This window comes from Cydia splendana, chromosome 17, assembly GCF_910591565.1.
Source record: "Cydia splendana chromosome 17, ilCydSple1.2, whole genome shotgun sequence".
In the NCBI taxonomy this organism is placed as follows: Eukaryota; Metazoa; Arthropoda; class Insecta; order Lepidoptera; family Tortricidae; genus Cydia; species Cydia splendana.
The window spans coordinates 14,930,406-14,958,264 of record NC_085976.1 but is presented as its reverse complement, the minus strand read 5'-3'; the positions used below and the strand labels follow the sequence as shown (position 1 = coordinate 14,958,264).

The following is a 27,859-nucleotide window of genomic DNA, read 5'->3' as shown; positions in this document are numbered from 1 at the left end:
CCGAGGATCCAAACCCCTCTCCCGCATGCGTCGCCCAACATCATAGAAAAAGGCAGCAAGGTAGAAAATTCCTTAAGTTAAGTAATAAACAAATAATCACTACACCTTATAAAACACAGTCCCACCGTCTGTCTGTTTGTGTGTTTGTATGTTCGCGATAAACTCAAAAACTACTTAACGGATTTTCATGCGGTTTTCCCCTGTCAATAGAGTGATTCTTGAGGAAGGTTTAGGTGTATAATTTGTTAACCCGTGCGAAGCATATAGGTAAGTACTACTAGCGCGTTGTTTTATCCGCTACTATTTATTTATTTATTTATTTAATCTTTATTGCACATAAGAAAACACACTGTACAAAAGGCGAACTTAATGCCATAAGGCATTCTCTACCAGTCAACCTTTAGGCAAAGCAGATAAGTTGTAGGCGGTACGGTTGTACTATCGCTGCTGACTGTACCTAAGGAAACGTGACAGGAACGTGTACCTAGTCTCTTCATCTGGGGTTTACCGCAAAGTCAATTCTATTAATTTTATTGATAACCGCATATTTTTCCTGTGTAAATTATCACCTTTTTAGGGTTCCGTACCCAAAGGGTAAAACGGGACCCTATTACTAAGACTTCGCTGTCCGTCCGTCCGTCCGTCCGTCCGTCCGTCCGTCCGTCCGTCTGTCACCAGGCTGCATCTCACGAATTCTAAGTTATAACAGTTGAAATCTTCACAGATGATGTATTTCTGTTGCCGCTATAACAACAAATACTAAAAACAGAATAAAATAAAGATTTAAATGGGGCTCCCATACAACAAACGTGATTTTTGACCAAAGTTAAGCAACGTCGGGAGTGGTCAGTACTTGGATGGGTGACCGTTTTTTTTTCCTTTTTTATTTGTTTTTTTTTATATGGTACGGAACCCTTCGTGCGCGAGTCCGACTCGCACTTGCCCGATTTTTTATGTTGATTTGATACATCATAGTTAAGTAAGGAATTAAATTGGTTAGCTCTCTAGTAATAGGTACGCTCGTACTTGTTCGTACTTATTATTGTGGTGTTGTGGGCCTTTGAGTGTCGCATCGACCAGCATTGATCTATTGTGACGGCCCTTTAAAGTTCATTACTAATGCCCGTTGCATCCAGAAAGTTCCAGATTCTTTGGGCCGTAATGTTCTGTACCTCATAGGGTTGCACTACGTGTCGCCCTAGGTAGGTACTTCTTTTTGACATTAGTGGTCCACAAGAGCAGAGAATGTGCATTGCAGTCTCCTCTGACTCCTGACAGAACCTGCATGTCGCATCTTGTTTCTTCCCAATTTGAAACATATGTTTATTCAACTTACAGTGTCCAGTCAGTATTCTGGTTACCGCGCAGGTTTTGTGCCTTTTGAGTCCTAAAAGCTCCTTAGCAGTTCTGCTGTTGAACCCTTTGATTAGAGCTTTCGAGTGTTCTTGTCCTTTAACGAACTTCCACCACTCGGTTGCTCTCGTTTTTTCTAACTTGCTGAGCAGAGAATATGCATCCCGTTTTGTGATTCCACAGAACGGTTCTGGGCCGACCAGGGGTGTGTCTGCGCCCTTTCTAGCAAGTTCGTCCGCTTCTTCGTTTCCGTTAATGTCGGAGTGCCCTGGTACCCATCTAAGTGTGACCTTGTTGGAGTTAGCCAGTGCATTTAGGTTTGTTTTACAGTTCTGGACTAGTTTTGAGTTTGACTCAAGGGATTCTAGTGCCAGCAGAGCAGCCTGGCTGTCTGAGTTGATGTAGATATGCTGGTGTCTTAGGTTTCTATCCAGGTTGATCTCCGCGCATTTGTTGATGGCGAAGACTTCTGCCTGGAAGATTGAGGCCTGTGTGCCCATGCTGACGCTAGCTCTGAGCTTAGGTCTCTCACCATAGATCCCACATCCTACATCATTGCCTTTTTTGGAACCATCTGTATACCAAACGTGGCTTCCCTCTTCGTACTTATACTTGTTCGTACTTACCATCTGTGTATTGACACGGACGGGACGCACGGGTACTAAATTATATAATTCAAATATTATTCGAATGTCAGTGTAAGTCCGAATTGGACTGATTGTCACTAATAATCAATCCGCAACCCCGTGTCTCCCTCGCACTAGCGTTGGAAAATTATTTGAATTTTAAATCGGATATAACTCGGTTTAAATCGGTTATAGCCATTGGTCCCTGTATTTCAGTATAGTGTTGAGAATTTAATAGAAAATATCTTGACGTCTACTTGTAAAGTTGTTTACCATCAGACGTCGATGCAACTTCTCACATATCGAACAGATTGTGTCGGGAGAGATTTCGAGACTTACCTCTCGTAGTTTTGAGCGCATACGTTTGGAGCCACTTTGTGGATAACAATCCTTCTGAGTCAAAAAGTTTCAATCCCACAAAGAGGTTTGCGAAATCAGTGCGGGGTGTTGTATCGATAGTTTTTGTCGATAATTCTTGTAATCAACTCTAAAACTAAGTAACATAATTATATCAAATCATTAAAAATCTCCATGATTACTCTAGCTTTGGGAAAGTTATGGGAAAGACGAAATAGAAAAATATTTAGGGAATTATCTAAAAAGTTCTTGGAAAATAATAAGTTACTGTACCTAAACATAACACAAGCTTTCTTCTTCTTCTTAAGCTAGTCAATTATTTATTTACACGTAGGTACTCTATACCTACGTTTAATTTCATAAATAACAATAGTTTAACCATTTTCAATAGTAGGTACATGCATGATTTTTAAATTAACTTTATGAAATAATATTTATAAATTTTCTAATGACACCGTGAGTGACACACAGGGTGACACAGGTGACGTCACAGACCTGTCTCACTGTGCTCTGTTCAAGTCGGTGTTAAGTTAACCTAGACGGACTCTAAGTTTATATTATATATCGATAAATTCCACATCACTAGCGCATATAAACCAATATCGGATATCGCAGTAAGTTCACGGAGCGGCGCAACACGGGAACATTGCAACGGAAAACCAATACTTGAGTATTTATAAAAAATCACTGTTTTGTATTTTAAAAAACTTGCAACTGCAATTCTTAATGCCATCCGAGACTATTGAGTGCACTAGTAATAATGAACGGACTTAAGGGTGTATTCAGAAAAGGCAAATATGATACCAATTTGATTTCAATATCAGGTTTTGCATCTTGCATGAGCGTATTTATAGAGATAAGTAATAGTTTTAAAAATAAGGATTTGTCTTTACATTTCTCCATAAAAAGTATTTAGATAGGTACTTATATGAAATAGGGAAATCATTTCCTATTTTTGAGTAGGTACCTATGTGTAAGGAGTTACGAACCCCGGACCACTAATTAAAATGGGGCGATTTTGTAATGGTCTAAGGCTCATCTACTTCTACTTACGCTTTAGCATCGGAGCATTAGGTAGCTGAAGATGCCAGATTTTACCAGAAGTAAGTAGGTTTAGTAGGTACTTGTATAAATAATGTAAGAGCAATGGTGCATTCTATTGCAATTCGCTACTATTTCTATTCACCTGGCATTTCGTTGCGTCTTGCGGTCTAAAGTAATCTTATTCTGAACATGTCTTAAGAATAGATATACCGATCTGTATTTGTAATTCTATTGTATGTTACCAGGAAAATCTGATGTATAGGTATATCGCATATTTTATAGACTTTAAAAAGTAATATTATGGTATTACTGTAACATTAATAACTAACTTATTAAAGTAGCCTTACAAATAGATTAGATATTATATTTATTACACCATAGGTTCAAATATTAGTAACAAATTTAGATTTTTCATTTATCTTAGGTAGGTAATGCAGCCAGCATATTATGGATAGTTTTATCCATCTTTATCCACGTGATAAAATAACTGTCACCTTTTAACACCGTGGGTCTGCCATCTTGTGGTCTAAATCGGAAACTTAAACTGAACATTGACACTTCACGTTAAAGCAAGTGAGCAGCTCCAGTTCACGTACGTTTTCTTGTGCATAGTAGGCTCTGCCATTTTGTAGGCTACATTGGAAGCTTAAACTTGACATTTACACTTTTAACAGGGGACGCCTGTGCTGCCCCCTGCAGTTCATGCACGTTTTGCTCTTGATAGACGTTTAATAGACGACATTTACATTGCAGGGTGAGGTTCAAACCTTACACCGTCAACGGTGTGGCAGGTAAAATTACCCACTTCATGAATGAATTCCATTCATTAACTGTTATTCCCTGCGCTTTAAGAAACAAAATAAAATATAACAAAGAGTAACTTACTCAAACCATTTTCTACTTTTCAACCATCTCCGTCTTGGAGCAGTTTTTCAATCTCTCCCAAATTGCAATATCTGGGATATTTTTCTTGCATCGAGCTAGCTTCTATGAACTCCAGCCAAATTGCGATCCAATGGCATTAGAAGCACATTTCCGTAACGCCGTTCCGATAGTTTGATATCGGCTGATGTGGGAAAGATGGGGTTGGTTACATAATTTAAAGGCGGATAGGAAAGTCTTTAAATCTTTAAACTTTTCAGTTTTGGATTGAATTTTAATGTGTGCGAGTAAAATATCTGCTATCGCCAAACAAGCGCTGGGTTTTCAACGTCCTAACTTAGTACCTTAAAGGTACAGTCGTCATCAAATATATCGGAGCGGCTAAGGTGCTCACAAATATCTGAACACGACTCTATTGTCAAGGCGTTAGAGCGCGTGTTCAGATATGTTTATTATAAATAAACAACCTTTTTGGTAAACCTACGCTTCAGTTCGGTTTTTATTGTTCACTAGCGACCTGCTCCGGCTTTGCACGGTTTAACTAATTATACATACACCTTCCTTAAGAATCACTCTACCGATAGGTGAAAACCGCATGAAAATCCGTTCAGTAGTTATTGAGTTTATCGCGAACATACACACAGACAGACGCGGCGGGGGACTTTGTTTTTTATGGTGTAGTGATTATTACATTTATTACGCCAGAAATCGTATCGTATCAATCCGCTCTGATACCTAATACTATTTACACATATTGATGAATTATTGGATTAAAGCTATTAATTCAAATTTACTTCAATATTACTGACCCTTTAACCCCGTGTTACGAACGTCGGTGTTATTCCGCTACTGCGTACAGTAAATCACATTGGCACTAAACAAGCGAAGCGTTAGATCGCGTAAGGGAACGCGAATATAGGAATTCGCAATTAAACTGTAGCTGTCCGTTCAGCAGGCATACAAGATTTAGTGGCGATGGCTGACAAGGGGTCATTTCAAATGCTTGCCGAGCTATGGTGGCGCGAATGCTTAGAGCAAACATAGTTAAGTAAACTTAGACGTGAACCTCTACACAGACGGCGTAAGGTAATAAAAAAAACCGGACAATTGCGAGTCGGACTCGCCCACCGAGGGTTCCGCACTTTTTAGTATTTGTTGTTATAGCGGCAACAGATCACCTGTGAAAATTTCAACTGTCTAGCTGTCACGGTTCATGAGATACAGCCAGGTGACAGACAGATGGACAGACGGACAGTGGAGTCTTAGTAGGTACCTAATAGGGTCCAGTTTTTAGCCTTTGGGTACGGAACCCTAAAAAATAATATTTACCTGGTTGAGTCATTATTTCACGACGAAGTCACAATGGTCTGAAGCGCCTGCAGAGACATCCGGACAAGCGAAAGCACTTGTTCCCAAGCTGAAAAGGCGACCTTCGCTAACGCTAGTTGTTGGTGAGTCGTGGCCCACGTCAGCAATAAAGATAACACGAGCAGGCTGTGTATTTCGTAAAGCTATGGCAAAAGGGTAAATTAATTCTCTATCTAAACCACAGAATAAATAAGAAAGGACACTTCCTACAAAACCGAAGTTTGACAGCGATTCAGGGACGAATCGTGCTATCCCTTTCTAATGTATGGCACTATCCCTTTCGGCTATTTAGGGTTGTCAAAATTCAAGTCATTATCTTATCTGTGGTCGTGCACGCAAAAGGATGTCAAGTGGTGCCAACCCTAATAATTGCTCGGAGCAATGCTGAGCCGAACGGAGCCGAGTTTGACCGAAGTCAGGAGTATCTCCCCACTGTCTAAACCATCTGCCTCATACAGACAAAATGTAGGTAGTTTGAAAAAATCATGTGGTGAGGTTGCCTATTGGTTGTTTATTTATTTAGTTATATGGGATGTGTTTACACACCCTACTTATAGCAGTATGATTATTTCAAAACTGTTTCCATTATCTGTGAAAAGGTGGACCCTTCTAAGCATTTATAATGGCACTGGGCAACGACTCAAAGACACGTGCAGTCGTGCATACCATCCAAGTTGCCGAGATGAAGATGCTGCGGTGGATGTGCGGCGTTACCAGGCTCGACAAAATCCGTAACGAGGAAGCGTGGGCGTGCGCGACATCGCCGATAAAATGCGGGAGTGCAGGCTGCGATGGTATGATCACGTAAAAAGACCTTCCGACTACGTAGGAAAGGCACTACAACTTTCCATCCCAAGTCGAAGATCTAGGGGCAGACCCAGAACAAGATGGAAGGATGTAGTGCTAAAGGACATGAGTAAGTGCAGGTTATCCGAGGACGATGTCGTGGACAGGGCGAAGTGGAGAAGGTTAAGCAGGAAAGTTGACCCCACCACCATGTGGGATAGATAGCTGGGAAGAGAGAGAGAGAGGCACTGGCACTTATTGCATAAAAGTAGAAGGTAACATTTTATTAAGTACTAGTAGGTACAAACAGCAACACTCCTAACTGTACATCGGTGGACCTTATTACAAAAGGCATAAGGTACACAGATGTACAGTTAACAGTGTGGGAGATGGTACTCTGTGAGAAAGTAGAACTTTTACACCAAGGACTAAATAAAAGCCAACAAAACAACTGCCCTGTCAACAATCTGTATAATAGGGTTTATTTCATCTGAATAAATGATTTATTTATTTATTTTATTCAAAGAAATTTCGGTTTTCATTGCAATTTAATCGATATCGTAGACAATTAGGCGCACGGCAAAAGTCATAAACCTAGGCCCGACGCGTGCGCGCGCACTTTCGGCCCGGTGACCGACCGGCGCGAACGCACGTTACCGGTTCAAATTATAACGTTAAAACGTTTAATAAATAAACGGTAAACGTTTCAAATAAAAATGTAAACGTGTCAAAAATAAATAATATAATCAATTGAGAAAAACTTAATTTAACATTTAGGTATTTTGACTTAGTTGGTTTATGACAAAATTTAATTAGACGGAACTTAAAGTTGTGAGTTAGTGTTTGTATGTTTGTTTTTATTTGAACAATGGATCCAGAGAAGAAACAAAACGAAGTGACAGTGGACGATATTTTACACGAATTGGGACCGTTTAAAAAGTTTAATATATGGAATTATTTTTTAATTTTGATACCGGTTTTCCTCGCTGGGATGTACTCGTCTGTGTTTAACTTTGAAGTGTTAGACTTGGATTATAGGTAAGAAAAAAATATGTAATTAACTACAAAATATTTTTTTAAAGTAATCGGAATCTCAGATATATCGGAGCGGCCAAGGTGCTCAAAAATATCTGACGACGCACTCTAACGGTTTGTCAACAGAGGCGTGTTCAGATATTTGTGAGCGCCTTGGCCGCTCCGATATATCTGATGGCGACTGTACCCTACAATCTGATCCGCTAAAATTCGAAAAAAAGTTTAAACCTATTTACGTTTATAATTTCGTAATCACGCAGATTTTGATAACAATCATGATTCTATCAATAATTTACAAAATTATTTAAATTTCAATAAAAATATTAGATTTAACTACTAGATTAGAGCTTGTGAAAATATTAGGTAGGTTATACATATACTTATTTCAAATTATGTCATACATACTTTACTTGCTTACCTTTTCTATGGGACCTAGTATAGTCCTGACTATGTGTAATTTTTCGTGTGTTTATTATGCAATCTACTTGAATTGACTACTTATTTTAAAGGTAAACTACTTAAATCCCATATAGAATGCACATAAATTAACAAAAATATCGACGAAGTAATTTTCCATGTTTAATTATATGTTTAAAGCACATCTACTCGTACTTCTAAATAAGTAAATTGTCAAAATATCTTTGACAAGGTCGTAGGGTAGGTATTGTTTATTGTGTTAGTCACAAATGTCAATCATTAACTTTACTAACAGGTAAACAATAGCATGTAGTATCGTTAAACAGTAATATTGTCCAAATACCCTCAGTAATTGCGAATGATCAAGCGAATATTTAGTGTAATTATTGGCAAATTGCATTAATAACTTTGAACTAAAACTCAATTAACCCCTTACTAAAAAATATTTGTTTAAATTTGAACTTTAATAGCTGTCATTAGTGTTGAATATCATATCCGCCATATATGGCATTGTATGCGGTAAAGCGTTAATTGTATATTACACATAATTTAGTTTTACATTATCGTTAGGTACTTACCTATTAAAATCAATAACATAATTGAAAACAGATTGGTTAGTTTTTGTTAGGCACGTGCTTAAATAATTAGAAATATTTTACTGAATACCCCAAAAACATACAGGTTGTACATATAAGGTATTTAACTGTATTTAAAATAAATTATTTTATACCATGGAAGAAGAAATATAGCACCAAAAGATTAATAGAGAAACGTAGACAGCAGTTATTTTTAGACACAATTTCTACTTTAAAACCCGTATAAAACTATAAAGAGTATATAATTTGATTGTGACGTCACATGCGTAATGGTACGGAACCCTTCTTGCGCGAGTTCGACTCGCACTTGGCCGGTTTTTTGAATATGAAATTTCACGCATTCATTGAATGACTTTGTATTAGTATGAATCACTCGGAGTGGTAAATTTATCTCGATACGTGATTATCATTTAGTTAAATGAGCCGTGCCGATATCTATTCTTAAACTAGATTCATATGAAACTATCTTAGGCAATAGATATAACAGCTTTTCCATTCACGTGTATGAAGGATGACCATGAACCAAAGAGAATTTAGTATAGAGGCGGATTACGAAGTAATTTTTGTAGCCACAGTAAATTTACTGCCATCTTTTGCCCGCCTACCAAAAGTTATAGACCGCCATTTGAGTTTGATCCTTGTTCTTCCACTAATATGTGTTACATTCGTTAAAAGTCAAAAAGTGTTGCCATCTACTGGATGTATAGGCCAAAGGTATGGCGCCATCGCTCGAAAAGTAAACCATACCTAAAGTTGTCTTTCCAGGCGGGTGTTATACCATAGGGACCGAAGTCCGATGAGAGTTTGCTAGGAGTTGTATTTACTACAACGGATATTCGGAACTCCGTTAGCGCGATGTAGATGTTATGGCGCTTCATAGAAGGTTGCACTCTTTATATAGGAGTGGTTACGCTAACGCCATCTGTTAGATCTTGTGGTACGACGTTGCCAGTAACAGAGGAAACGCCACACACTTTTGCTTGCCCTAAACCTTTTGAGTTGGTTGTCTGGAAGAGATCGCTTTTTAGCGATAAGACCGCCTGGTCTTGCTTAGCTCGTTATGACATAGACATAGACATATGTTAATTATAATGTATTTAATTGTGCACAGTAAAGAATGTTACTACTGCTACTGCTAAACCTGTCTTGGTTAAACGAGACTTAAAACTAAAAGTTTGAATGCATAGACATAGAAGAAGAAATTCTTACTCGGAGAATTTCAAAAAATTACGAAAAGAGATCGTGATCGTACTTAACTCTACTTTTAGTTGGTCTTCTTTGTTTTCTAGCATGGTCAAGCATTCTAATTTTATCACTGGCCAAATATGTATGTCAATATCACATACTTTATATACACAAACTTAATGATACCTATTTCTTTATTTATTGATGTGTAATCGTTTTATAAATAGAATCAGCCTAAGATGCTATTTGCTTGTTTAATATTTGTTGGTACTTAGTGGGTAAATTTGTAATTGCGTTGTCATCTCGACTACACTTTGGGCCCTAAGTAGGTAATATATACCGGGTGTGGCCTGTGACACGAGCAAATAATTAAAACATAGATTGTACTCCTCAAACGGTGACACTTTTGTTCAACAACTTTTAAAAATTATGAAGTATTTAGACTCCCTATTTTTCATACAAAATAAATATTATCTTCAATGGACGCCATCGCCACGCCATATCATTGTGATTGACGTTGCTTGTCACGCCTTAAACATAACAAAATTCGCAATACATTGCGTCTTAGAATAAACTTTAAAGTGTATTAAAAATCAAACCACAAGTTATTTTTAAAAGTCGCTGAACAAATGTTGGTCAGTATGAGGAGTACAGCCTACAGTTTAATTTTTTGCTCATGTTACAGGCCACACCCGGTATATTTTGCAAAATACAGCGGCCAAGATATGTAGTGGGGGTAAAAAGTTGCCCTAGCGAAAACAATATTTTAAAGGGTTAAGACATAAATGTAGTTAGTAGTTGAGTAGCGATATATTTGGCCACTTTAACTGTCACCATGTTTGATGCCCAATTGTCGATTCCTACAATGTATCCCTAAAAGAATACCTAGATAATACGTAAATACTATATGTAATCGTGGCTTGACATATTTTATTTATTTATTTTAGTTTATTTTAAAATTGAATCAGGCAACAAGGCCCATTATTACAAAATTTGTGAATATAGCAAATCCATTATCAGTATTATCACACAACCCCACACAACACAACACAAAACACAAGAGCAGACGATTCAATGGAGCCACGCCGCGCGCCGTTCTGTGGCTTAAATAGTGTTTAGTTTTAAGAGTTTTAAGTTTATTCAGTTTATAGTCTATATCTAGAAGGTATTTTTAATACCTAATAGATATAGACTATAAACTGAATAAACTTAAAAGTCTAAAAACTATAAGGTATTTTTAATACTTATATATCTACTAGCTTTTGCCCGCGGCTTCGCACGCGCAGGAGAGTTTTTTTAATTTTGTTTTTTTTTTACGGACTGAACAGTGACTGACCTTAGTCTCACCTGCTGGAAAGTGATGACAAGGCCGAAGGTGTAGCTCACTATTTCAGTAAAAGCTTATTCACAGTATTCACTCTTGACTTGAAGACACCAGTACGGTTACCATCAGTTTGTCACTGACATAAACGCCGTCGAGAACGTAATTTACTTTCTATACATCTCGCTCGCACTCGCATATTAGTGCAAACGGAATATATAGAAAGTAAATTACGTTCTCGACGGCGTTTATGTCAGTGACAAACTGATGGTAACCGTACTGAATTGTAATTATATCGATTAATCGAGCTCGACTTATTTAATATAATCTAATGTACGTTTTGTACCTAACACCTTTTAATTTACATTTTTTATTTATGTAGTTGTAGCCTTTTGTACCTGTAGCACCTCCTTATACACTACATTAGTGGTTCTCCCTTGGATTGCTAGAGGACGATAAACATTGGGACTCAACTTTAGAGGAAGCTGCGTTGTGCGATTCTCCCTTCAAGCTGCGTGAACTTTTCATAATAATGTTAGTTTTTTGTCAACTTACTGACCCGTTAAGTCTCTGGGAAAAATATAAGGACAGTTTTTCGGACGACATTAAACGGCAACTTGAGAGAGAATTGCAAAATGGTGCGGAGTTTTACATGTAAATTGATGAATATTGATGATGGATGAAGTGTATCAGTGTGTGTGATTTGCTGATACCTAGCGGAGGTGTCACGGTTTACCTCGGGGTGGGTTTGCTGATACCTAGCGGAGGTGTCACGGTTTACCTCGGGGTGGGCTTGCTGATACCTAGCTACTGCTTCTCTGTGTACATCAGGGTTCATTTTTTGGTAATTGCTTACGGCAGCTTGGTGATCTGATGATTTGTTTTGCATATATTTATTTGCGGCAGCTTTTAGTTGTTTGTTCCGTGTAGTATTCGTGAACCTGGCACGGCGTTTTTTAGTAACTGTTTTGGTAGCGGTAAGAGATAATGATGAGTCTGATTCTAAATGGGGTGGTGGGGTGGTAATCTCTTCATTCCTTCTCGTGGTAATCTTCTTGGCAACCACAGAGAGGAGTGAAGAAGGGGGCTCTGATATTGTGGGTCTTACGAGTAATTCACTGCGAATATATACGTCAAAATGACCGCTAGACAAATCACTTGATAATCTTAGTTGGCCCACCGGATTACCCACAGTACCAACTCTCATATATAGCTCATTGTTGCGGTAAACTTCGAAAACCCACGGAAACAGTTGTCCTGCCGCTACCAACTCGCAGAGACTACCGTAAGTAAAAGGGCGCGACATTTCAAGGCAGTATTCAACGGAGCTGGAGTAATTATCACCGTTACTTTTATGAGACATAATAATAAACTCCTCCCAGTTGGCCACCACGTGACTAACGATTTGCTCGCGCACCTCCCTGGCCATCACCTGCGTATCATACAGAAGATAGGAGATGGCGCGAAACAGCCGGCCTAGCCAAGGTTACAATCGCTATCGCTTCGACAACGAAAAGCATTATGTCTCTCTATCACTCTTCCATATTAGCGCGACAGTGACAGTTGCGTTTCGATCGCTACGGAGAGTAAGCGATTGGCATCTTGGCTACGCGGCCTGACAGGCTCCATCTCCAATTATAGGTACTACGGTATGAGCCAACATGGTCCCATCAATATCCAACGATTCAACAGCCATTGTAGGTATTAGTGAAATTTTCCCTGAGCTAATAGCTAAAAAAATTTACTTTAAGGCATTGCATTCTCAAAAGTCTGGATCACGTGTGGCTGTAAATCAGCGTGTATGTTACAACCGTCTATGCTATCTTCGTAATTAGCATTCCCCACCAGGGGCCATAGTTCACGTCGGCTACGTTATATTTTAATTTTGATGCCATTTTTGTTATTAGCGTCTCAAAATACTATGAAAACGATACCCATATTGATATTTTGAGATATCAACCCTATTGGGGACTTTTCCCCCTCTTAGGGGTTCAATTTTCAAAAAACCTGAAACACGTGTTTACTCATTTATCTTTAGGAATACTCCTGTGAAATTTGGAATAAAATAGTCTAACTAATCTTGTTTCCCCATACAAACTTTGGACCCCCATTTCACTCCTTTAGGGGATGAATTTTGAAAAATCCTTTCTTAGTGGACCCCTAGACCTTATAAGGAATCTAGTTGCCAAATTTGGACTTTCTAGTCCCAACTGTTTGGGCTGTGCGTTGATTTAAGTCAGTCAGTCAGTCAGTCAGTCAGTCAGTCAGGTCTTTCACGTTTATATATTTAGATAAGGTATTTTTAATACCTTATACATATCTTAGACTATAAACTGAATAAACTTAAAACTCTTAAAACTAAACACTATTTAGGCCACAGAACGGCGTGGCTCCATTGAATCGTCTGCTCTTGTGTTTTGTGTTGTGTTGTGTGGGGTTGTGTGATAATACTAATAATGGATTTGCTACAGCGCGAGGTGCCTATTTCAACAACTTGACAATTGTCATCTGACACTGACAATTTCCTGTAGGTACATTACTGAGTCGGTAAATAACGACAGCAGATGTTAGTCAATGTTTACTTGTTCTACCACTAACGAATGGTGACAATTTTATTGTCAGCGTGTTATAAATTCTGGCCCCTATTCTAAGTTAGAATAGGTGCCATGTAGCGATACTACAGAATTTCCTATATAATATAAACTGTAAACAAGCGGGTCATTGACGTCCGACATTTTTGACGTAAGGAGCGTCAAAAATAAAATCACGCGTTTAGTTACTGCATAGGCAGGGATATATTCCAAATGAAACAAAGTAGAAATGTATAATAAAAATGTAATTATTAATAATTATTATTAACTACTTAAAATACTACAAGTAGGTATTAATGAACATTTATATTTTTCGAGAATCATTTGATTTGGAAAAGATTTAAGTTGGTTTGACGTTTAACGCGTTGATATGGATCGAAACGAAATTGTTAGGTAGGTTTGGATTTCTGAAGGACTGTCACTAAAAAGGGGGGTTCACGACCGATAGCAGGTTTTCTGGTTGAAGATTCGGAAAAGGGATTACGCTTCCCTCCGCCGTCTGGTATGGCTGGGCCAGTTCTAAATGGTGGTCCACGGTACACTAGTGGTCAATATTGATTTACCCTTTGTTGACTTTATTTGACATAAGCTTAACTTCCAGGGACTACACATGGCAAAAAATAAATTTTGTCGAACTGCCCTTATCACTGAAAGGTTAAGAACCACTGGACTATACTATAGTGGCCTGGTGTTGCGCATCGAGTGACAATCGAGTCGCCATTGTTGTTTTATCGGCTTACACTCTGTTGCATAAAAGATAATTAGTGCTAATATCGGGACACTTGTAGCACACAAATCTAAATTACAACGAATATTCAAAACAAGTTGAGATTGCAATATCTGGATAACGATCCGCTCGCTCGACCGTTCAGATGCAGTAGGTATTCAAGAATCTGTTATAACTGGATGCTGTTAAGCAATAGTGTGTCAACCCACATTAGTTTTTCAATAAGATGTCAACTCAAAAAATGTACGCTTAAAGTTGACATTTTATTGCAAAATGGATGTGGGATGACTTATTTTTGCTAAACACCATTCTACTATCGTTTTGATATGATAATAGTTTGCAAATGCGATTGCAAAAATACTATCCAATGTCAACCCAATAACAGATTTTAAAATCTGAATTTATATACCATCGAAATCAAAATTGTTTGATGTACAACTTCACAAAATAGCTTTAGAATCTCTTTCTGTCAGAGAAGTTTCTGCTACAAGATCAGAGTCTAATGTTATCTGAAATGAAGAATGGATACCTAGCCGTTTAAAGGTGTGATTATTATTATTAACTATTACTGTAAGACCTTGCACCTCAATGACCAATGAGTTAAATTTTAGATATGTACCTAAGTACCAACAGACATTGAAAAAACCTTCAAATTACATTCAACAATATAATTAACAAAAGAAAATGGTCAATGACAACCCACAAACGAGAAAAAGTCCCGTGCACAATCACATCCTTTCTATTCACTGCAAATAGATCACAACTAATCTGTTTTATAACATAGAGTTACTTGCCTAAGCTCAAACTTTTACGCCAAACAAGCACTTAAGGTTTTCGTGTTTAGGTCTATAATAGCGTATATTAACAAGTGCACTTCGGTCACTTTGACTTTATGTTACTGAGAATTTACCTAATTCACAAAACTGACAAAACATAAGGTCAGAGCAAGTATTATTTGACCCCGAGGTTCACGATGATAATGTATTGGTTTATATGTATGTTTATTTTTCAAATATATTGTTGTATATATGTTTTTATATGGTTATTGTCCGAAGGACGTCTGCTATTATATTTCTGTTTTCGTTTGTATTGTTTTCTTTTATTGAGGATTGCAATAAAGAATATATGTATTGTATTGTTCAATAAATTAGTATCTCTACAATAATTTGTCCAGTAATATGGAACACAATTTATTTTTGTATTACAATTAACGTTTTGCAACGAAAACTAGTAGGTACAGGACATAGGTATATGTTTCTGGAATGTTCATGTCACATTTCATGTTATTTCAGAATGTTGTTTTAAAATGAGAACGTAAATTCGATTGTATGGTGGTGGCGCGACGGCTAGGTTCGTTTTTTTTTTCCTGTTTGAGCGAGGGAACGCTATGCGCATATTATTATTTATTATCGCGACATTCCATCGACATCGGAGCGACGTGCGAATCGCATCCAGTGTGATAACCGCCTTAAACTTTAAATATTCCAACTAGAGTTAAAATCCAACACCCACTGGCCTTGCATTGTGCCGTTGTTGTCAGGCGCGGACACTACGATATCCAATTAGACACAGAACTATTTATACTTGATCGATTGGCGGTAGGCGTACTTTTACTTTATTCTGTTATATTTTTTATAATAAAAATAGAGTAGAGGTCAGAGAAAAAATACAAAAAATACTTACTACGGCCATCAACGTCAATCGAGGACAGTATTTTTTACAGTTACCTTGTGAAAACGCCATGACTGCTGTAATAATAGTACTACGCAGGGGTATTTTTATATTTTACTAGCTTTTGCCCGCGACTTCGTCCGCGTGACAGCAGGTAAAGAAGGTATAATAAGGTAGGCAATTCATTAACTCTTTCAATTCCCCTTTGCACTCTCTTCAGGGATGATTTCCGACATAAAAACTATCCTATGTCCTTCCCCGGGACTCAAACTATCTTTTCAACTAAATCGGTTCCGCGGCTTAAGCGTGAAGAGGTAACAGACAGACAGACAGACACACTTTCGCCTTTATAATATTAGGATGGATTCTAAAGGGATCGGTTTAAAAATATGACAAATAATATATATCTCATATATCTCATATATATATTATGTGTCATATTTTTAAACCGATCCCGAGTGGACCTTAAACTACGTCCAAAAGAGAGGAATGGGCACTGTGAATGTCATCTCGCTTTATGTAGTAGGGCACAGCACAGAGGATGTCATTCCAGGACTAGAGCAGAGCCCAACTGGGGAAGTACCTTCTTACAGAAAACCGCAACCAAATAACACTAGACCCTACTCATAGTGTTATGTTCCTGCCGGTGAGTAGGGTTGCCAGAGTTCAACGAGGGTGCGTGGTGTTAGGGTTTTGAATCAAATTTTAGATTATATTTAAACATATTTAAAACCAGATCTAGCGCGAATCTATTTTGTTTACCTTTATTTTCGACGTCTCAAATATGGTTTAATTTGTGTTCAAAACGCGAACGTTTTAAAAATCTAGATAGCCCTCCATTAAGGCTCGTTTAGACGGCGCGCGAACTCGCGTACGATTTTAGTTACATTGCGAATTATTGAGTTGAGTGTAAGTACGTCCAATTCAGCCGACTCAAATCAATTACCTGCCACAAAGGATTAAAAGCTCATGTGAGTTCTCGCATCGTCTTAAATGAGCCTGAGGTATCCCTGTAAAAATTTATTCGATAGGGTGACGTAACGTACGCGTTTGCGTTAAGTGTCATTTTGTATAGGATTTTGAGTTTCCAAAACCCGCTTGGCGCGCTGTTCAAAATCCCATACAAAAATAGACATAACACAAACGCGAAGACTCTTCACGCTATCGAATGAAATTTACACTAGGAGATCAGTGTGTAGTTACCTACACAATATTCTACTTTTACTTTCCGTACCATTACTTAAGCAGTGAAATACGTACACTTAGAAGAATTAAAATACTTCGCCTAGTTAACTAAGACTAGCTACATACTTATTAAATACCTACTTGTTCAGAGCAACAGTTAGATAAATAGTACGGTTGGCACCAAAAGTCACTGAGGATTTTAACACATAATTTGTTGAGCTGTCTAATAAAACCGTTATCTAAAATCAGAATTGTCATTTCATTATTATAAACTCCACCAGGCTTAAACATTTTCTGTTACCATTAGAGAATACCTACCTATCGGATTCGTAGTGATCGTAATATATTTAACACAACTCCTCGCCTCACTTGTTGTCGTACATGATGTGAAGACTGATATCTCTCTCTTCATAATTGGAAGCAAGTTTGGATTTATTTTGATCGCAAGATACCTAACGCTCCTCCTCACTTCACTCGTTGCCGTAACTTATAGTTCTTCATTAGCAGATTCGGGTATCATAATACTGACAGTGTTGCTGCAAAATACAGCAAATTCTAACATCAACTGTACCTTAACCTGTTTTAAAGGCGCCACTGGATCTTTCCTTATCCTGTCATTAACTTTTACTAGAAGACCGGATACATGGAACACAGTGATTATGTCCATACGGCCCATAAAAGTTGCTTATTGACTAAAAATAGCTTGATGCTGAGGTGTTTGTTTATCTACTTACATTCGTAATTGATAGGGCATAGTTGACGTACCCGGTTTATAACATTGTTGATCTTCATCATTGTGCCTTTTTAGTTTTTACAAGCTTTTAGGTATGTAGTTTCACCAGTCCGTTCACTTAGTTTCACCTATCCCGTTGTCTGTCTGTGTGTCGGTCTGCAATCAAATCTTGCAAGTTAAATTTGACCCACTTCACGGTTTCCGATGAATCTGAAAATTTGCATACATATATAAGTCGGGTGACAATACTATATTATGGCACCATCGAGCGGATCTGTTTAGTGATCCAAAATACTCGAGCCCTGTTAGCTCTTTTTTTAGGGCTCGCCTCATCTCTTGACGCCTAAAAGGCTAAAAGCCTATTTTACTAATGAAATAAAAAAGGCTTTTAGCCTTTTAGGCGTCAAGAAATGAGGCGAGCCCTAAAAAAAGGCTCACAGGGCTCGAGTCTTTTGGATCACTAGATATGTTGATGGAGACAGGAGGTGGCCATACGAACTCTGTGATAAAACAACACAACCTAATTGTGTTTGGGTTTTTAGAATTGTCTCAATAAGTATTAGTTACCTGTGGAAAGAACAGTACAGTCAGCGATAAAAGCTTGTACCAAAAATGTTTTTTTTGCCTAAAACTTAGTATTTATTAAAATAAGACAATTTTAAAATTTGTGTAGTGTATTATGTCTATACCGTCAAGTGAGATAGCTGGGGACAGATAGGATAACTATAGTCCATTTTTTTTAACTATGTGCTATTCTAGCCAGTTGAGCTTTGAGCTGTCCACCACGTTTGTATAATCGGGGAATATTTCATTTGTCTAATATTACCCCTGTCCCCAGTTAACGGCATAGGTTTTTGGTGCGTTGTTCCTCCGCTACTATTGATGCTAAATGTACCTACTCAGTCATATTCTCAAAATTATTTTTTGTTTTGTTACAGATGTGCAATCCCTGAATGCGTTGACAACCCTGACGCGTTGAACTACACCATACCGCGCCTCGAAGACGGCGGCTTCGCGAAGTGCCTCCGCTATGGCACCTTCAGTAACTCTACCAACAGCTCGTGCTCCGCTGATGCCTTCGACACTTCCGTCGAGCTTGAGTGCGACGAGTACGTCTATTTGGAACAACATTCTATTGTCAAAGAAGTAAGTATGATAGAATTATTCGACATCAATGATTATTAAAATGTGCATTCACAAGTAAATAGTTACTTCTACTAAGAATTTATTGAGTATCACTTGTTTTCACGTCACCTATTCGGAAAAAAGCTTTTTCTTCCCTACCAGGCCCCAATTTCACCACGGTGACAGGTGCGACAATTGTAAAATCACTGTTGCTGACGTCACAGGCATCCATGGGCTACGGTTACCACTTACCATCGGGCGGGCCGTATTCCTGTTTGCCACCATCATTGTATTATTTAAAAAAACTTTATTATTTCGGAAAAAAAACAGATATTTCTTTTGCGAAGTTTCTGACAATTGTCAAGATTTAGAAGAATTGTAGGTAATTCTTGACAGGTAATGAGTTATATGTCGGAATTTCGTGACAATTGTAGTGTTTCTTGTGACAATTGTCATAAACTTAGCAAGAGAAATATCTGTTTTTTCCGATATAATAAAGTTTTTTTTAATAAATCAATGATGGTGGCAAACAGGAATACGGCCCGCCCGATGGTAAGCGGTAACCGTAGCCCATGGATGCCTGTGACGTCAGCAACAGTGATGTTTTACAATTGTCGCACCTGTCACCGTGGTGAAATTGGAGCCAGGAGGCATTTTTTGTTAGGTGTTGTTTTATTCGCAGAATAAAATATTAACACAACGAAATGTGAATATATGCACATACTACGTCCATACGTACATAATATTTTTTAGCTTAAATAATAATTTAAAACATACTAATTTCCCCAGTATGTGTCATATTATGGTAGCATTAATTATTTCAAAATTGTTAACACTTGATTTTGACTTGGTTGACTTGATTGACTACGCTCAGGATTCGATGTACGCCCACGCCTTAAATATGTCATTTTGCTCCCTTGTGACACAATCTACTATTTGTTTGCAATAAACAGTAATTGTATGAACCTCGATTAAATTCAGATAATATTTATGCCGGAACTAAATACTTAAAGTCATCATCATTATCTTACTCGCTTTTGACCTCCCTTTCATTTTAATTATGAAAGTAATATATCATCTCCAAACGATAAAAATAACAAACACGAACTATAGAAATTTTTCATTACGTAAATTAATATTAGAAAAAATATCAAAGGTTTTCCTTTTTTTCTCTATTTATGGAATATCACAATATCCTGACATGAAGTTGATATAAATAATGGATGAGAATTTAATTATTTGCGATAAAATGTAGACTTGATACAGGAAATTGTTTGCAAGGCCTTGAGACTTATTCTGATTGTAATAACAGGTAATGAATTAGCTTAGGTACTCTAAAAGTATAGGTACATTAAAAAAAACTACAAATAAAGAATACCCTCTAAAGTGCCTTCAGCGCGCAGTGAACCCAACAGGCTGGCCGCATTTCCCCTATTTCATCCTATCATCATTGCTTTCCCATTACTAATATTACCGCGACCGAGAATTATTAATATCTAATCAATATCATATTTCAAATCAGAATACTCTTCAAGTCCTCACCACTAGTCTTATGCAAGCAAGTCTGCTATAGGAACCACGTGTCTCTAACTAAAAATATTATGCCTAACCGGAATTTCTAACTTATGAGAGTTACGAGCATGTGTTTCATATTACCTGAATGGCTGAATCATCTATTGTTGGATACTGATTGTTACAGTTGTATTGGACGTATGTACCGTGATTTCCTAATTGGATAGAGTATTTTTAAAGCACGAGGGCAGAATAATAGGAGGATGTTAAGTCGTATGTGTATCAGACTTTCTAGGCTGCATCTAAACACGTATGTGAAAATCTTATCTCCTTTAAAATTAGAGGGTATTTCTGTTCTCAGTGCGGAAAGCGTCAACTTTTGGCACACTGTGCTAAACGAAGTAGGTAGATAAATAACAAAGCCTCCAATCACATTATACCCTGTGAGATTGTCCTACCTCTAAAGGGGCCCACTGATTAACAGTCCGTCGGACGGTGTCGGCCTGTCAGTTGTTCGGAACTGTCAAAATTTTGTTCTAACTGACAGGCCGATACCGTCCGGCGGACTTGTTAATCAGTGGGCCCCTTAAGATTGTCCCTGTCATTTTATTGATAGGTACTTAGCGTATTTAAAAGAGAATTTATGCGTCAGGAAAAACGGCATTAAGCGCTCTTATTGCATCTATATGGTCACCGGGGAGCACTTTTTGTAGGAAAGCCGGTCGACGGTCCACCTCCCTCCATAGTGATAGCGGTACAACCTGAAATTCGGGAATCAGCTGCAAATGGTGTTAAAGGTACGAAAATCGGCACGATTAATCTTTAGGCCATTTGAATCAATTTGACCCGTAGCACCAAAAAAAAACAAACGGAAAGGAGTTATGACGTCATCTTTTTTTTTGTATGGAAAAAAAAAATTTTTGTTCAGAAACCTATCGTGTGTGGTATTAAATGAAAGGCCATTTTGAGCCAGTTCTAAAAATATATCACATTATTATATTTCCGTCACTTGCATTCAATTACAATATCATCATCACCACACAAATAAATGCCCATATACACATATATACAAGCCCTGGTAAGGGCATTTATTTGTGTGATGATGATGATGAACACACAAATAAATGCCCTTACCAGGATTCGAACCTGGGACCTCCTGCTTCATAGGCAGGGTCACTATCGACTAGGCTAGGAGGCCGTTTCATTGATAGATTGATAGATCAGAATTTGTAATAATAAAAAAATTCAAAAAAATACTAAAACTAAATAATTAATTTCTTGGGGTTAGATATGAGGATATTGGGTATTACTTGAGGTATATTTTACAAAAAATAATTCAACGGTTTCGTATCTGGAGGAGCCCAGACTTGGTATATTTTAAAAATCATTTTTATTTTAATTGAATGCAAGTGACGGAAATATAATAATGTGATATATTTTTAGAACCGGCTCAAAATGCCCTTTCATTTAATATCACACACGATAGGTTTCTGAACATTTTTTTTTATTTTCCATACAAAAAAAAGATGACATCATAACTCCTTTCCGTTTGTGTTTTTTTTTGTGCTACGGGTCAAATTAATTCAAATGGCCTAAAGATTAATCGTGCCGATTTTCATACCTTTAACACCATTTGCAGCTGATTTTGGTCAACCGCTAGTACTACCATAAAGTGCCCGGCGAACGTGATAATTCGGGACCGTTATCTGTCTAACTTAGATTAGAATAGCAAGAGGACCATCTATGCGATTGTATTATTGGTAAAAAGTCAAGTTCACAATGATCAGTTGAAGTTGAAGGCATACGTTCTAATTAGGAATGATTTGATTGGTTACGAGCATCCTCGCTAGCCCGGCAGACAATGATGATTTTACTGCATTCTTAACGCGAACGAACTAGGTATATATGTCGGCGGCCGATCGTAAGATCAGGCATATCGTGAAATTCCTAGGCATATCGTGAAACGTAAAAATCTTTGACTCGTTCCCTGAGTTCCCTGAGCTACGCGGGGCTCCTATTTCTGGGCAGTTTGCCCTTCGGGCATCTGAAGCAACCTAACGAACCTATCCTACCTATATATTGGTTTGATGTGACTATCGTCAGAACATTACACAGGAACATTACGATCTGCCTGATCGTACGATCGGCCTACGACATATATATCGTCTACATGATTATATTTTACCAACGTGCTGCCCAAGGTCATTGACGATATTAGTTACCTTAACAATAATATATTTTCGCCTCGCTCGCCTGAGTCGTCTAATCGTTTTCATAGCAAATGATCCACCGTTTTGTTATTATGACAGGAAAAATGACACTTGAGTTATTGTCAACCTCGGCTGTAAATTTAAACAAAATTGCTGGGTTTTCCATTGTTTTATAAATAAAATGTTTTTTGTTAAGTTTCAACGACTCGATAGAAAAACCGGCACAATGGCGGTAACTTGTAAAAAAAATTAGGTAAATTAACGATTTTTGATAGATACGCAGTTCAAAATTATTATTATTCGTTAAATTCTAAATTCTATATAGGTATACATTTTAGACATCCCTGAATGCCAACGAAATAAAATTTTATTCATTAAAATATTCCCGATCGAAGCTAGAAGAGGAAGAGAAAGAGGAAAAGCACGAGTAAGCTATACACAACAACTATAAGGAAAAGCAAATGTTGTGTCTTACAGGAACCTCAAGAACATGGCCGAAGACCGCGAAAACTGGCGCATACTCCACCGACAAGAGCCAGGCTCTAATGATGGATAATCTATTACTTAATTATTTTTAACCTATTCCGTCAATGAGTTTTCGTACTAACTTCATATCTGATAATATCTTTAGAGTTAGACCAAGAACAGTCTGCAGCTATTTTGACTGCCCACGTAGTGCAAACGTTATTTTAAACGTCAATCTTCTATGAAATTATGACGTGTAAATAACACTTGGACTGCGTGGGCTATCAAAATCGCTGCAGACTTTTCCTGGTCTAACTCTATTACATAAGCAAAACAACAACAACAACAGCCTATTCCGTTAATATACAGCACATTGTTAATGCAACGAAATTCCATGCAATTATAAATTCTCACATACATATTATTTTAAGCGTAAATAATTTAAATTGTTAGTGTTCATTGAAAGCTTATATCGGTCATGATATTAAATAACTTGAAATAAAATATGCAAAGTTACATAAATCATGGGAAATAATTTTGGTTGTTAACATGTTAAATGTTTTTCACGAGTATTTTGTGTGAAATATTTAATATTCATTAAATAAGTTACATGATGCAGTTATTTATATAACAAATATAAAAAGTCATATTACAGAAAACAAACTTAAAAACTAAATCTAAAAATTAAGGATACTATAGATACACTAGGGTCGATAGGGGCCCGGGTGTTGGCCGTCCTAGGCAAACAAATCTAATAATAATCACTCAATATAAGTACAAATAAATACGACATGACTAAAATATCTAATATATGTATGTATATTGTTATTCTACTCAATTATGATTAGGTAGAGAAACATCTAGAAAGACGCCTCAAAAAAATAAAGATTAGGTATAGGTTTTTATCGACTTCAAAGACATGTACATATATGCAGTTTTCCTTAACTTTTTGTGAGCTTCTAGACAGAACAACAGGTTTTATTTGTATTTATTCTCTCGGGTTATTAGATTTAAACATAATAACGGTGGTGATTAGCATCCAATGCTCTCGAAGGTAACCAATGTGTCCCATATCTTGCTAAAACTACCTTGTGGCTATCCGTACGGATATGATGATCGTTCTTGTCTACGTGACAGCGTGATAAAACAGTGTCCGTTACTTTCTATCCCGTGGTGTTAAAAAGTGACAGTTATTTCATCACGTGGATCAAGGCATCCATAATACGCCTGCTGTACAATGTTTTAGTGGTAGGTACATATAACCTTAAGTATGCAACCAAGCTTCATGCTCAGAATCCAAATGCTCCCAACATGTACACTATACAAGCATCAGCACCATTGGTGCGCGCCAAGCATGGCTGATCCCTACACGGTCCAGTGATCGCTATATTTTCCTTAATGGCGATATGGAAACAACCTTAATAAGCTAGCTTCCTATAGATTCAATTGTTACACAGTAATCATCAAAGCTTACCATAATGTGCGGAAAAATATAGGTAAAACAATATTTTTTTGCGTTTTCAATGACTTTTTAATCAGCAAAACCTCATAAAAAGAAGGTTCCTTTATTTATAAAGACTCTATAGCAACAAATCGTATTATAAACATTTTTTAATTAGCCCATTGTCGCCTCTTTGAGACCTTGAGTTGTGAGATTTCAGAGAAGGATTAATAAAAAGATGAAGCATAAAGACGGTCGTAGTCTCAAGTAAATTTAAACCGGCATTAAGCTTTAAATTTGACAACCCAAAATACCTACCTACCCAATGTATAACTATAGAACCATCCAGTTTGGAAATTCCTGCTACGATAAAAAAGACACGACCAAAGACACATCATCTGCTAAAGTCGCATACCTCTTATCTCCTCCAAATGAGTTAAGGGATTCGCAACTTTAGGTATTGATGCCTAAAGTTGCAAATCCCTATGTCCTTGAAATGGAGTTACGTAACGTTGGCGGTTTTAGACTATGGTATGAGTATATCGGGTATGAGCCTTAATTCTGCTGGTCAATACTCAATTTATGATCAAATCAAATTGAATGTCAGTTGATGCACATACCTTGACACCAGAAGGAGCCAATTAAAATCCAATATAAGTATAATTATATTCACTCGAGAATTAATTTTAAGACCAAGTTTACAATGTTTACAATCAACTTGACCGCTATCGCGATAGTTAATTACATGTGGCAGGTAGAATCGCTGATGCAGGAAAAAATATCCTTGATAATTTTGCATATTTTTGCACAAACTTAAGTTATTATTAGGTGCATATTTTATTCGATAAAAACATTGCGCATTCGTTAAAATAAATATGTTAATTATTAATTGTTGGAATATCTGACTGATACCTACGTACGTAATCTCTTATCAAAATTGACTAATGATTTAATATTCAGATAAATTTTGTGTCATAGGTATGCTGAGGGTCTCTATTGTTTCCCAAAAAGTTTTAAGTCATAATGTATTGTTCGCCCGCATTTTCGTTAGTCATAATTTATTTTGTTCATAAACGCGTCACTTTTCAGGATTGCCATAAAACTAACCTAACTTATCTATAGGATAACCTTACGAAACTCCTGAAAAAGTTTCAGTTTTATGACTAATGATAATCTGACAGACAATACCTACATTAATAACTTTATGGGAAACAAAGGGACCCCGTATGCTACATTCATAGTTGCAGCCTAAATTAAAAGGTACTAACGAAAGTAATTATAAATTTATATGACATTGCATGGCTTTCTTGTTCTGTTTTTTTCAATCACACTATGTATCCGTGTATACTATGGTCAAGCAAGTCTTGTCAGTAGAAAAAGGCGGCAAATTTGAAAAATGTAGGCGCGAAGGGATATCGTCTCATAGAAAATTTGAATTTCGCGCCTTTTTCTACTGACAAGATTTGCTTGACCATCTATATGACGGAGGCACGGGCGACGGCAGTGGGCATAGTACCTCAATGTATTACTTCACAGCTAAATTAGTATGCTACCAGTGCATGAAATAAGCATTCGAACTCGTTAACCATACTAGCGCCTACTATATCTCAGTACTAAATGATAAAAAGAACCAATTACTATACCGATGCTAACTGATTTGTTGTAAAATAAAAGATCACATCCTTTCAAAACAACACATCCTTTCTTTATTTCACAAAAGTAAGCTTCTAATGAAACATAAGAAATCAAAATAACACTTGGAATAAAACACTTAGCTAAATGGATAAAGAACGTTGAATTATGTAAGCTTTCAGAATAATCCTTCAGGTATAAGCCTTCAGGAACGTGGCGAGTTAGGCACGAGGTTGGCTAACGAGTACGTCCGATCTCTAGCGCGGTCCGATCAAGAAGCACACCAGCGGCGGAGCCTCGCTGCTCCAGTGCTCCCGCCTCAACGTCAAGTTGGTCAACCTGCTTGACCAGTCTACCAACATAACGACAAAAATGCCAACTCGTGCCTACGTTCACCCAAGAGAAACCTCTTGACGTTCCAAAGCCTTCTACCTGTCATCTTAGTTCAACAACACGCCAATAGATGGCGTTACTCTCTACACAACATTATGAATTTCGTTACAACCCAATAATACGTAGCCAAACATTGCTAATCGACTTTATACAGGCGTCTTTAACTATGAACTGTAACGCTGCAATACGTCCTTCTGGAGTCACGCACCGACATATATATCGATAGCAGCCGCAGCAGCACTGCCGCAACTGTAATGAAAGTCATAGAATGTGACGTTCATCATATGGCAATTGCAGCTGCATTACTGTTCAAAGTTCAAATATCGTCGTTGAGAATGCTAAATCCGTTATGTGCTCGATTTTTGATTGACAAATAGTTACCTAGCAACAAAATACATAAGGTATTAATTAATTTGATTAAAATCGCGCACATACCGGATTTGGCATTCTCAACGACGATATAATAAATTCATGTAGGCCTAGCAACAAGCACTTATGAGTGATTAAATGGTGTTGCGACATTACTGCTGCACCCTTGATGCGGGTGTTGTGCTGTATCTGTCAATTTCTTTGACAAAATGAGCGACGAATTCGGAATGTTAAAATCGCGGTGGTAATGCGGCGGCAAACATCACTTATTTTATCACCAAAATTGGCATTTGCAACGTCGCTGTAGTAATACACAACAATAATGTAGCTGCAGTGGACATGCGAATGTCACCTTTAATAAATAAATCTAAACAAATGACCGACTTTCGTTACTACTTCGTTGTGCACTTTAGTTAACTACCTGACACAACGGAAACAGTCAAACAGCAGACGAATAAAATTCCTCACTATGCTTTTAATCTATTTTTCTCGAACTTGACCTAATTCAAGGTCGTGTGACTCACGTGCGCGCACTTACATCTGCAAACCAATTACTTACATCGGCTCAAAGTGCTGTAATTGTGATTTCGCGCAGTTTCGCCGGGCTATTATTTTTACGAGCCAGCAACAGTGCCCATTAAAATGGCATTTCTTTGGCGAATCGATTTGTGTCCTTAATTCAGTTTTCTTGAACTGCGTGTTTAAATTATTTAATCCATGAAATAGATTTACATACCTAAGTAGGTCAGGTTTTTCCTCGCACTGTAGGCCAAGCACATGATTGACGCGACAGTATCTCGCCGCGAGATAGACTACCCGTATTTTTCTAACTGAG

General features: G+C 37.5%; 1 protein-coding gene across 1 annotated transcript in view; it reads left to right on the top strand.

Annotated features, from left to right (window-relative positions):
* The first annotated feature begins 7,048 nt into the window (after positions 1-7,048).
* The window catches only part of LOC134798916 (organic cation transporter protein-like), a 41,211-nt gene continuing 20,400 nt past the window's right edge, over positions 7,049-27,859 (top strand). The window contains exons 1-2 of the mRNA XM_063771340.1: positions 7,049-7,454; positions 18,816-19,023. Coding sequence (XP_063627410.1) covers positions 7,285-7,454; positions 18,816-19,023 — 378 coding nt within the window. The 5' untranslated portion in view covers positions 7,049-7,284. The remainder of the gene's footprint in view (positions 7,455-18,815; positions 19,024-27,859) is intronic.